Below are 13,132 nucleotides of genomic sequence, written 5' to 3'. Positions count from 1 at the left end.
CGTACAGGTTCAGCCACCCTTCTCTCCGCAAGAAATATGTACACAGTTGAGCCAAAACATTAGAACCACTACGTGAAGGGTGTACCCCCCACCCCCTCGGCAGCAAATATATGTCGTATGATTTTAAACAAAATCTGTGTCACCCTTTAAAAAAATCATCAAAAATTTAAAGGACAGGTTATTATGGCATGATGCTCCGTCTAACCATACACGACCCGGGCTCTGTACCTTCTGGAATGTAAGCCCTTTACCAGTGTGGGTTGGATCGTGCTGTCGGGGGCCCCGGGCGGTGAGCCACCAACAAGCGCCCCTTCGGGAAACCCCGACTCTCTGTCTAAGTCCTAGCTGCAAGCGCGAAGCGTGGTCTTCTAGGTCGCAACGCCTCAGTAGCAGCAGCTTCCCCCATCCCAGACTTATAGTTCGGAATGGGCCCACGAACGCGAGCGACGGCCGAATGGGACCCCAGCCGCACCCCCGCAGCCCGGTTCCAGAAGTTCCCAGGTTGTTTTATTGAGACAAAAAATAATTACAACGACAGCACCTTTGAACATTTTTGTTTGTGATTCGATTATTTTCCATAAGCAAGTTCCTGGGCCACAATTCTTCTTAGTCATTCATTTCCGGTCACTATTTTGGCTGAAGTGGCTCGAGTGAGCCCGTCGTTTGTCTGTGGCCAGCCCAGGTGCTGGGCCACTTCTCTCTACAACAGTCTGTGGTTGATTGGCTCGGGTGAGCCCTTCTCCTGCGTGTGACCAGCCCTGGTGCTGGGCCACCTGTCCTCTCTTTATGTCAGTCTTTGGCTATTTAGCTCGGATGAGCCCGTCTTCTGTACGTGGCCATCCCCGGTGCTGAGCCACTTTTCTTCTCTCGGTGTCAGTCGTTTTCTGTTTAGCTCGATTGAGCCCGTCTTCTGCACATGGCCAGCCCTGGTGCAGGACCACTTTTCTTCTCTTGGTGTCAGTCGTTGTATGGCATTATGCTAGGGCCTTCAACCTTTCAGACACGGCGGGCCAACTTGAAACTTCCTACGAAGCCTTTGGGCCACTAACTAATGTAATTTAGTGATACCCCTTAATACAGTGGTTCCCAACCTTTTTCAGTCCACGAACCCCCCCCCCCCTCCAATATTTTTCATTCATTACAGTTTTCGAAAAACTTCAAAAAAAGGTACATGTTGAATTAAATTAAATAAATTCATTATTTAGTTTTTTTTATTTCTCAAATAAGCAAACAAATTAACACAAAGACTTGGAAAAAAATTAATGCCATGTTTGGGACTGTAAATGAATTACAAAGTTTTGAGAAATTAAGCTCAAAAGAGGATAAATACAAACTCAAATTCGGAGTTACGTTCAATTTGCTTTAGTACACGAAGAAAACGCCTGTTCAACAAGCTCCGTGCTAACAGACGGCAACAAAAACAATATGGCTTTTCTAGAAAATTCAACGTATTCTCACAGCGGCAAGCCCGAAAATTGACTAGGTTCACCATTCCGTCTTGGAGAGGATCTTCAGAGTGGTATGTGATGCGAGCTCTAGCAATTTCTCCTTTTTTGGAATCAACAATATGAAGCCGGTTCAAAATACTCTTCTTTGAAAAGATTAGATATCCGCCGATCACCCATTTCCGGCTCTGAAAAATATTTTCAAACGAGGATTTTAATATAAGGATTTTTATAAGGATTTTAATTTAAACAGCTTGTAGTTGGTAGAATTCACCTTGAAAAAGTTGACAACCTTGACCGCTTCATCAAGAACGTTTCGCAAATTTGGAGGCAACGGTTTCGATGCAGGGATCTGTCTGTGAATATAGTAGCGAGTCCATTTTATTTTGTGAGCGACTTCTGCCACACGTGCACGACGGCCTGAGTAGCAATCTTCCGGGGATTTTCCTCCATCTCTTGTGAGCCCGATGCATTTTGATCATTGAATTATTTTTTCAACTTATTCTTCTTATTTTGAAGTATGCCATCTCCTTGATAACCGAGTTTGAGGTGATCTGAAAAGGGCACTTGGGTTTAATCGTTTAATTCCTGCCCCCCCCCCCTCTGCCCCGAGCAGAGAAAATGGTGTTTTAAAAAGTGAACCTCTCCCACCCCTTGAGAAAATCCTGCGTACCCTACTGCTGCAGCTGACCATTACTGTGTCCGGTCACACACACACATACACACTCATCATTCATAAAAGACTCCCTCATACTAGAAAATTGAGATCGTGACAGTATATCACGAGTCCTCCCGGAACGTACAGGTCCTCCCACGCCTTCTCGGAATTTTTTTTTTTTTCCTCAGCTCTCCCCCAAAGTTTCTACGGCTCCCTCCCGGTCTACTCCAGCCGCCGGAAAGGGAGAAAAAAGTTGCATATCACCCACTTTGGGAAACACTGGTGTATCAGATAGCCTTTGTTCCCCCCTCCCCCCCCCCCCTCCCGTTCCAATGTCTTCCTATTTTCAAGTACAGTATGTCCTCTCTTCGATAATCGAGTTTAAGGTCATCAGAAAAGGGCACTTGAATGGACACTTTGCTAGTTTCCGGTGCAAGAATCGGATCCTAAATGAAGATCTCCTGCTACGTAATCCGTAGGATCCTCTCTCATTAAAAGGGGCCTTAAAAGAAACATGAGGAAACAACACTTAAAATAGGGTAAGAGAAAAAAAAATGGGTGAATGCACAGTATTTTACTTTTCTCTTCTCACTCCCCATTCCAAGAAAGAATGTCTTCTTGTCTCCCACCAGATCTATATACGCACCATTTGTCTCTCTCTTTTTTTACTGTTGGAGAAGCTATTCTACAGGATGACCCTCTTCTCAACAGCCAGTTAATTGCGGCCATAAAAACCCCGTCATGTCCACAAAGTGATGAACTACCCCTCAAGCAAGACACATTGTCCCCGTCCAAAACCACACACACCCACCTCATTTAGAAGTAGTAAATCCTGGACGATGGCTTGGCATCTCTCTCTCTCCCCGGATGAGCCCCTGGGCTCATGTTACCTTCCCTCCCGGTTCAAAAAAGCCCCTACCAAAACTATTCTTTTCAAATTGGTTACGTGTGAGGTAGAAGTGCTTAAAATACTGTACTTGTCCATACATTCACCCCATGTGGTATCCTGGAGAATTCGCGAAGATATTCATTCACTGGAGCCCCCTGAAGAACGCGCACGTATTGAGAGCCGTTTTTTTTTTTTTTTTTCCTCTGGCATATTGGACTTCCAAGTGTATGTTTTGGCGATTAGTCACACGTGTTGTGCACATGAATACCCAGGGGCAATGTAAAAACTGACTGAGAAGAATGGATATCGCTTTGCTATACCTATGTGGAATGAATTTTCATGTTACGGCGACGATGGGAAAATTCCAAACAGACCCACGTAATATGGCGGTAAATGTCGATATCACAGTCGGACTCACTTATAACGAATACGGGTACTACGAATTTTTACATGTAACGAAGTACCGTATTTACGCGCGTATATATAGGGGGGACGAGATGTTTTTATTCAAAACCTAGGTCGTAATACATGCGCATGTGCAAGCGAATATATTAACAATAAATGTCTCTGAAAGACCGAGGAAAAAAAATCAGTGAGAAATATATATTATGATAATTATAATTAGAAATGATAATTTTAACTGATTGGAATTGATAACTAGGGATTAATTGAAAATAAAAGTAATAAAATAACTGAAAATTGATGAATAAAATGCAGTCGATTCCGCTTATAACGTTCCCACATAGAACGTTTTCCCGCTTAGTAGACTACGACTATAGTTATGACCACCACCACAGGGGATAATACATTGCAGGCGAGTCACAAATCCAGCAACGGCAGAGTGCAGCAGGTCCACATACACGGTTTACAACTGTGAACTGCTTGTGGATTAGGAGCGCAAGTTATTATAACCGTCGCGCAAGTTATTATAACCGTCTCATTTGCATATTTGAAGTCACTCGTACCCGCGCCACCTATTAGCTGGTTTTTTTTTAGTTCCCCCCCCCCCCCCTGTCAAAAAAGTTCCCGTGACCTAGCGATGCCAACCCTGCAAAACGTTTTTTATTTCGGTTATTTTTCCGGTCTTTATTCATTTTTAAAGTTTCTACGGACTTTTTTGCCCACCCTGTATATGAAGATAATCATTAATGTGTGAAGTTGAAGCTGATACCTTCAGCTTCCATTCTTGATTCAGCTCTCTCTCGAGGCATACATTCGATATTCTCTCTTCTTCTTACGCCACACGCTAGGTATGTTAGTACTTTAGACCAGTGTCTCTCAACCGCCGGGCCGCGGCCCGGTACTGGGCCGTGACATCATTCATACCGGGCCGCGACTGATCTGCCGTTTCCTTTTCCCCCATTCATGTTCCGTTAATCATGTGTTTGACCGGTTCATCCACTTACAAAAATAAATGAAACCGGGCCGCGGGCTTCCAAAGGTTGAGAACCACTGCTTTAGACCCAGTACTTACTCGTGACCCAGACGTGATTACTATGAAACACTCCATTTTAAATGATCTTTTAAAAATAATATATTACAGAAAATTTCATTTTTATAAAAAACGGACTCTTTCTTTCATTTAAATTAGAGCTGGGGATCGATTAAAATTTTTAACTGATTAATCAAAAAATTTTAATCGATTAATCGAATTTTAATTCAATATTTTTTATTAACATATATATTAACGGATGCTATATAAAAATATATTTTATTAATTCTACTCACTTATTCGGTAGATGTAAACAAATATAAGGATAGGTTAAGAAATTTTAAGGCTGCCCCCACTTCCAGTAACTTAATATGCTGAACCTAATTGCCAAACCTGTAATTTCTTCACTTGGATCTTGTAATTTTTTTTGTTTTTTTTTAAATATTATTTTTGGTTAGTATTCACTGATTTCGAAACTATTTTCGATTATACTGTTTCATGTCTTTCTAGAAATTCCTTTCGAATGATAACTTGTGAGGAGATGAGCTGATGCTTCCGAGAATACGAAAAACTTCTGTTTATAGTGGAGACTGAACAGAAACTAGTTTCAAGTTTTCGTTGAATTTAATTTGATCGAAATATCCATTCAAATATTTTTAAATATGGTTATTTATTAAAATAAATTATTAAAAATGTTCTGTATAGAACATACCTAATTTGTAAAACATCTAATCAGTTTTTTCAAAAAAAAATCAAGTTCAATTCACAAACTTCTAACAAAAGTTTTAATCAAATTGTTATACAAATACAAATACAAATACAACGCCACAACAGGCAAAATGCCCAACGAAGCGGCTGAGAAAAAGATGCCCATAACAAATATGGATGTCATATAAAGGTATTTCAAAAATAAAACAACCCAATTCAAAATGTAATTAGAAACATTATAAACAATGTATACACATGATAAAATATTATACAATGCCCATAAAGAATAGAAAAGTTCAAGTCGATTAATTCAACTAAAATTTTTAACTGCGATTAACAATTGATCATTAACAAAGACGAATTGACATTGCGATGAATTTGACGGTAAACCCCAGCGTTTTGAAAGTGATCCACGTTATGCCGAGATCTCACTCTACATTGTGATTGATGCCTACAAATTTGAGAATATGTATTCGGTGTAGTATGTAAGTAGCTTTTGAGGTACTTAACATTGACTGATCAACGAATTTGAACTGCTTTTGAACCGAAAGGAAACAAACAGAAGCAGGTTCAAATTCGTTGATCAGTCGATGTTAAGTAGCTCAAAAGCTGTGCGATTTCGAATCCTTTGAGGACGGCCACAGAGGCGAATCAGATGCATGCTGGCCACTCGGAAAAAATTCAGGGGGGGGGGGGGGGCTAGGTAGGCTACTGTCACATTTGCGATCTTTGCGAAAAAAGAAAATTATTTACGTGCAACCCTAGAAGGCATGACGAACTTGGAATGGGCATAGAAAAATAGGCCTACACAATTGGTTCTCAAATTGTGCACCACGGCTCCTTGGGGAGCACGAGTCCACACAGGGGCGCCGCGGTATCTTTCCTTATTAGTGTGTGTGTGTTCATCACCACGAAGTGGTTCTTCGTGTAAAGATAGCAGCCAAATACAAATTCACAATTGCTAAAAAGTGAGAAATACTGAAATACACAAACAAGCAAAAAGATGTTAAAATAAAATACAGTGGATCCCATATATGGCGTTTTCCGTTACGCGACCACCACCGTGGAAGCTGGAAAATATTTAAAACGAGAAATCTCAACGAGTATGAGTATGAGTTGGGAGACCACGGAAATAATTCCTACTGAGCGGGAGCATTATAAGCGGGATCCAATATTAAAAAAAAAAACCCCGTAAGCGGGAAAACGCTTTAAACGGGAAATATTGATGAGAGTTAGAGTTGGGATTACGAAAATCAGTCGTTCTAAGCAGGAAAACGCTTTAAGTGGGAACGTTATAAGTGCTATCGAATGCATTGATAAATAAAAAATAAAAAAGTAAAAAGATGCCAAAATGAATAAAAATAAAATAGAAAAAAAAAAAAGAAAATGGTTAAAATAAATAAATATTTTATAAATTTTAATAAAAGTACTTGAAAGTAGAAAATAGTAAAAAAAAGTGAAATAAAAAGCATAAAAATACAGTAAATGAAAAATTGATATACAGGGCATATTAAATGACTGAATAAACTATTGAAAATATTGCAAACGACGTGTGAGGGATGTAGAGCTGGAATCGAAATCCGACGTTTTATCTTTGATAATTTTCTATTGCACTGGATCCCGCTTATAACGTTTTTCAGGAAAAAAAAACCGTCACGGAAAAAACCCTTGTAAGCGAGAAAACGCTTTAAACGGGAAAACTTAATAAAAATTACTTAAGAGGACCACGGAAATAACTCGAACCAAGCGGGAAACGTTATAAGCGGGATCGACTCTATATACCCTGTAACCACCACATCTAATAAAATTTTATTAAATATGTTTTTCATAGATCTCTAGTAATATGGATAATAACGAGGCGTGGTCAGAGAATACGTCAGTCAAACCGAAAAGAGGCGTGGCATCGGGCGTAAAGTCACCGCCCACCGCGGGCTTCTTCACACACACAGTGGCTCTTCTTTCTCTCTGGGGTTTTTTTTTCCTCCCCTCCGCGCACCAACCAGTGAGTGTTTGGCGTTCGAACGAGTGTTTGTTTGACGTGAGCGTGACGCTGCTTGTGGTAGAAAAGAAGCCAAATCGGACAAGTCCTTGCTCGGGTTCGGACCTCGACAATCGCTCTCGCTTCTTCTTTTTTGATTGACTTGTATTTACTCTTGTTTTGTATCTGTTTGTTTTGTTGTTATTGTGACACGTCCGTAAATTTGCATCAGGAATTTAGTTCTTGTTTCGTGTCCAAAGTGATTCGAGAGATTCGTGTTTTATCAAGGACTTTTTTTTTGACAAGAGAAGAGACATTTTTACATGCTTCTCGTGACATCCGTCGTTGAGTTCTGAGGGGCGTGGAAGACGTCAAATCTGGGCTATCGGAAGTTTTTATGGTGAGCTCCGTTTTATCTCTCTTGTTATACATTTTGTGATTTTCCAATATAAGAACCTTGTTATGCATGCTCAAATGTCGATTATTGATGTCTCAAATAAATGTTCTAATATCGCGCGTTATGCTCTAAGTAAGGGTGTTTAAGCTTTGGGAGAGCGCGGGGCCACTTGATTTAGTGATCTAGAACAGCGCAGAAGTTACTTAAATGATCTGTAACTATATCCCGTGGGTCGCTCAAGGATCTGCGAATATATTTCTTGAATGTGCCACGAGCCTTTCTTTTCTATTCCTTTCATAACGCTCATCGTCTTGGCTCTAACAGCAAAATAATTGTGCCATGGGCAGCTTGTGTGATGTGGAATTGTAGCATTAATACCGCGGGTGACTTCAGTACTTTGGAACTGTGTCGTCGGTCACTCAAGTGGTCTGTAGATATGCCCCGGAGCCACTTATGTGATATGGGGAATATGTCGCGGAGGCAAAATGTCGAACGCTGCCGTTCGGAAATAAATTGTAGGTCCCGGTCTAATTAGACCTCACGTGCAGCAAAATGACCGTCGCGCGACGAAAGTGATCAATGAAGAAAGTACGTACCACACCATTTGAGTGATGTCGGACTGGTGCTACACATCAGACCACTTAATGTGACCCCAGACTTTTTAATGTGACAATTAATTCACTTTTAAATAGTTAGATTTGTGTTCACGGACTCCGAGGGCGAACTTTGCTCGTGGGCCATGCCATAGGTTGAGCGTGTATGCTCTAAGCCGGGTGTAAGACTCATTACATAGCGCAGTGGTTCTCAAACTTTTATCACCCGCGGATCCCTTGCCCAATTTATGATCCATCCGCGGCTCCCAAGAATAGTTTTGTAGATATTTTTTTTATCATAAAATAACTACTTCAAAGCATATATATAAGAAAAAAAAACCAAATCAATATTGCCAGTTCATCTCGACACCTATGACAAAAGTTGGCAGCGCCCCTAGGGGGCTGCGACGCATACTTTTAGAAATACTGAGATAGCGGGTTGTAATGCTCGATATTCAACTTACATCTTAGCGACATTCGAAAAATGTTCGATGGCTAAGTATATATGATGGCTAAAATATATAAATTGTCATATAAATTGTTCACCGTGGATATAAACTGCTTTCCCATCAATTCCTTACATGATTTTTTATGTGATTATTATTTCCCCCCCCCCCACAATGATTATCAGTTAACTACGGAAATCGTACCTATTCCCTCTAAATCATTTCAAGCGAATCACCAATTTTTCTCTCGTTTAGTAGATGAGTACCACACTAAGGATGTACATTGTTATAGTTGCTCACATGATTACACACGCTTTAGGTCACATCTTTTGCTTGGTCTGTCAGCAAGCACGCATTTTGGCGCCCCCATGTAATGTTGAAGAAGAGGCTAAAGGGGGAAATTCCCCCCCCCCCTGGAACGGTGCCCGGGGTGTCAGACCTGCTTGCTTGCTCCCCCCAGTTGCGGTCCTGCGAGGCAGGGGCGTAGCCAGAAATTTCGTTCGGGGGGGGACCACTTTCATTTCGGGGGGGGACCAAAGTGACAGAACAATGGATTTGGCCATCTTTTTCCCTTTTTTCGGTCATTTTCTCACATTTCGGGGGGGGGGACCAGACCCCCAAGTCCCCCCCCCCCCTGGCTACGCCCTTGCTGCGAGCATCGATTAATATCAGTTGTCAACCCGTCTCCACGAACCAGCATAAATTGACTGAAACAATTCAACGGACAGCTAACTTATACGAGCCTAACAATCACCTTGTTTAATAATCGTTATTATTAATTTATTTCAACTATGAAGTTGTATATTGGTTAATAGTTTTCTGAATAATTTTAATCCAATTGAAAGTTTTAACTTTCTGCTTGCCTCATTTTCGCGGACCAACCGCATTTCGCGGACAACAGGGTGGGAAAGGCTAATCTAATTCATTCGTCAATTTATTTACTATGAAATAATCATTAATGCGCCCAGATCAATGAAATTCTTTTAATCAATTTAAAATTGATCAATTTTGAAATTCTTGTAATTCACTTTCACACTACTATGTGGGGGCCTACCCAGTACGCTATCTAGCACTAGTAGGCTACTGTTTGTTGTAATTCCTGATCACAGAATTGATTACTTTTCTAAAAATTAAAATCATTTGTACTTGAAATTCAACCAAAATTAAATTTTCAGGGTTTCCCCCAGAGCATTAGTTGATTGTTTGTATGTTTCACTTTTTTTCGGAAAAAAAAATAGCCACACGCTAGAGTGGTTAAATAATATTCTCTCTCAGATGGTCATGCAGCGCCATCTGTCGACTAAGAAAGTAACAAGTTACAACTTTTCAGGAATTGATAATATCCTATAAATCTGAATTGTGCAGCAATTTCTAATTTCGCAAAATACGTGTTTCTTTTCTTTTTTCTTCAAGACAGTTTCGTAGATGTCGAATGTTGATAGAGTGCCATATATCACTAACATATATTTATACTAATATTTATTAGAAAAATAAATTTAATGAAGTAGAATTATAGACTCTATTCATAACGTTTTTTCGAAAAAGAAATGTTGTAAGCGGGAAAGTGCCTTAAATACGTAAAATCTTAATGAGGATAACTTAAAACTGGGACAATGAGAGTAAATCGTGCTGAGCGGGTGAATGTTCTTTGTGGGAACGTTATAAACGGGATTGACGAGGATTTCTATCGAACGAAAAGATAGGTTTTACGTAATAGATACCTTTTTTACCGAAGGGGTTCATAACTTTTTAAGCTGCCACCCAAGGGTCTGTTTAAAAATAAGTATAATAAATATAATAGGTTCACATGGGCTTAAGTGTAATATATAGGCTCTCTCATTTACTATTTCTTTTTCACAAAATTTTTACTTTCCAAAATTAGTGAAACAAATGGAGCAAAAAGTGAATTTGTATGGCCTGTCTCGAAAGCCTCTCAAACATAGATTAAGACAGTGTTTATTCTCAGCTTTAGACTTTGTTTTTCTTGTGTAGCTCCCTACCCTTATCCAAGCGACAAGACCCTTTCTGCTTAACGAGTGAATCAAAACGAAGTTTATGATGAAATTTTTTTTTTTTAATAAGATCGATCTCCGGAAGCCTGAGCCAGGAACGGATCCAGAAGGGGGGGGGGGGGTCATCCGTCCCAAGAGCTGAAACATAGGAGAAATAGGTCTGCATAAAATACTGGACGGATCCACACAGAACGAAATTACACAGTAAATCGAACCCAACCGACACATCACCGTGGGGCCGCGCCTACCCTGCACTAGAGTTTTAGTGGGCTTCTTTCTTGCGGGGGATTTTTGCACATGGCCATCTAATCATAGTACGAGATAAAGTGATGCTCCGGGGTGCCATTCTCAGCTGGAATTCTCAGTTACATATTAGCATAGATACTCACATTTGAAAATCATAGTACCAGGTATCATTCTGCAGGCTCCCTGCAGATACGAGACCCCGTGTCCTGCCCAAATGGGGGCCCAAGGATTAAAATAGCACTGGTTCTGTTGGCAGTTCTGCTGTATTCTAAAAGTAGTCACATGTTTCACTTGCTAGGTCTCTGTGGTTCACTTCACCACTTGTCGTAGACCATTTCATCTGATTTTTCCCGTAACCCCCTTGGAACAGCGTTTTTCAACCGCCGGGCCCTGGTGAAATTCATCGAAGCCCATCGCGGGCTTCCAAAGGTTGAGAGCCACTGTCTCAGAATATCCGAGGACCACAAGGGGAGGTCATACTTCCCCAGGTTAAGGACCACTTCTCTAGAGCACGACATAAGAATCGAACACTTTGCTTAGGTGCTCTTGATCTACATGTCCCGTGATACAAATGCTAGTAAAAAAAGGTTGCTGAGTTGCTAATAGGTAGCGTGATGGTTTATAGCAGGCATCTTCAACCCGTTGCTCGTGAGCACCACGGTACTCCCTAAAGCACCCAGAGTGCTCGTGTCAGATTTCGTACTCTTGCGAACACTTGATCACAACGTTCCAATTAAATTCCTTGTACGAATTGTGCGTTCTAAGATTGAAATCATCCAGATTTTATGAATTTGTATGTTGAACTCGCCGAAAGTTCATTTCGCCGTTACATCTACCGAATAGGTGAGTGAAATGAATAAAATATATTTTTCTAGTATCTGTTAATATTATATGGTCAGAAAAAATATTCGATTAAAATTCGATTAATCGGGTGAGTAATCTATTAAAAATTTGCGATTAACCAGTTAAAATTTTTAATCGATTCCCAGCCTTAATTTTTATTGTACAATCGACACTTCATAAACACTCAATGTTATTTATTTATCAGCTTCTTCCCCTCTAATCGTCTAACGCTAACCGCGTGCTATCAAGCACAGAAAAGTAGACCCGTCGTGCGATTCAGCAGCGTGCTCTTCAATATCTCTTATTTGGAAACACGCGCTAATCATTTGCAACATATGCTCGAAATTAGCGTGCTGCTAAATAGCATGTATATTTATGTAGAAATGTGTGTGTCCTCTCCACTTGTTGCTACAGCATTCCTTGAAAGACTGGTTATATTTTTGGAGATGATGATTACAAGGAAAGAAATTCATCTCTGCCTCAGGGGGACTCGAACCCCAGTCTCTCGTTTACGGGACGAGTACTCTACCACAGGGCCGTCTTAAGAGTAAGTATCATGGGCTCCCGGGCCATTTGATTTTTCTAAGCCCTACCAAACAAATTCTCAAAAATTTCCACCAGACCTCATTTTTATAAGGCCCCTCTTCGCTTCAGGCCCCCGGGCAGTGCCCAAGTGAGCCCATGCCTTAAGACGGCACTGCTCTACCAACTAAGCTATGGAAACAGTCCACATATAAGCTCCAAGGGAAGGAAAATCTATCGGTTTCCATGGGTTATAGTTGGTAGAGTCCTCGTCCGGCATATGAGAGACCGGGGTTCGAGTCCCCGTGTGTGGGAAGATGAATTTTATTCCTTGTAATCATCATCTCCAAAAATATCTTTCAAGGAATCTTGTATTAGCATGTGTATCTCGGGCCTATAAGAGGTTCGTCATGACAGAAAGATTTATGTACTGATACGAATGGGGATTTGGAGAGGAAAAGAAGAGAGATTAAATTTCGCAATTCTTTTTCTTCGATTCGATTTTATTGATCTCTTCTCGATTATCAGCCGAAAGAATTAGAGAAAACATCGACGACGTCGCATAACATAAACAAATGGTTGGATTTCACCGACTGCTTTTCGGTGGAATTAGTAATGATAATAATTCGATATCTCTCTTCTCTTGGAAACTTATCTCTCGTGGTCTTTATATGGTGTATTTTTCTCTCGTTTAATTTTTTTCGCACTCGAAGTTGGATGTTTACAAATTTCGTCGTTTATAAATATTTTTTATCTTGTCCATGAGCGGGTTTATTGGGAAGTTTTGCGATCTAATCTCGTTATTATCGTTACAAACACTTGAAAGACATCTTAGAGACACTGATCCCTAGTGTGTTTTTCCCCCCTTCTATTTTCGTCACCCAACGCAATCTCAAGTGTTTTTTATTATTATTGTTCGTGTATAGATCGATGCATTTCGATTATTTCCAGCTCTTTCTGTGC

At 40.4% G+C, this 13,132-nt stretch overlaps 1 protein-coding gene across 1 annotated transcript in view; it reads left to right on the top strand.

The window, feature by feature from the left end:
• Positions 1-7,155: 7,155 nt before the first annotated feature.
• The window catches only part of LOC149071126 (uncharacterized), a 36,944-nt gene continuing 30,967 nt past the window's right edge, over positions 7,156-13,132 (top strand). The window contains exon 1 of the mRNA XM_089248241.1: positions 7,156-7,510. Within this exon, the coding sequence (XP_089104367.1) occupies positions 7,508-7,510 (3 nt within the window). The 5' untranslated portion in view covers positions 7,156-7,507. The remainder of the gene's footprint in view (positions 7,511-13,132) is intronic.

This window comes from Pholcus phalangioides, unplaced genomic scaffold (assembly GCF_987345545.1).
Source record: "Pholcus phalangioides strain wild (caught in Gottingen) unplaced genomic scaffold, Ppha-v1.0 ptg000019l_1, whole genome shotgun sequence".
NCBI lineage: Eukaryota > Metazoa > Arthropoda > Arachnida > Araneae > Pholcidae > Pholcus > Pholcus phalangioides.
This window is presented reverse-complemented; position numbering and strand designations above follow the sequence as displayed.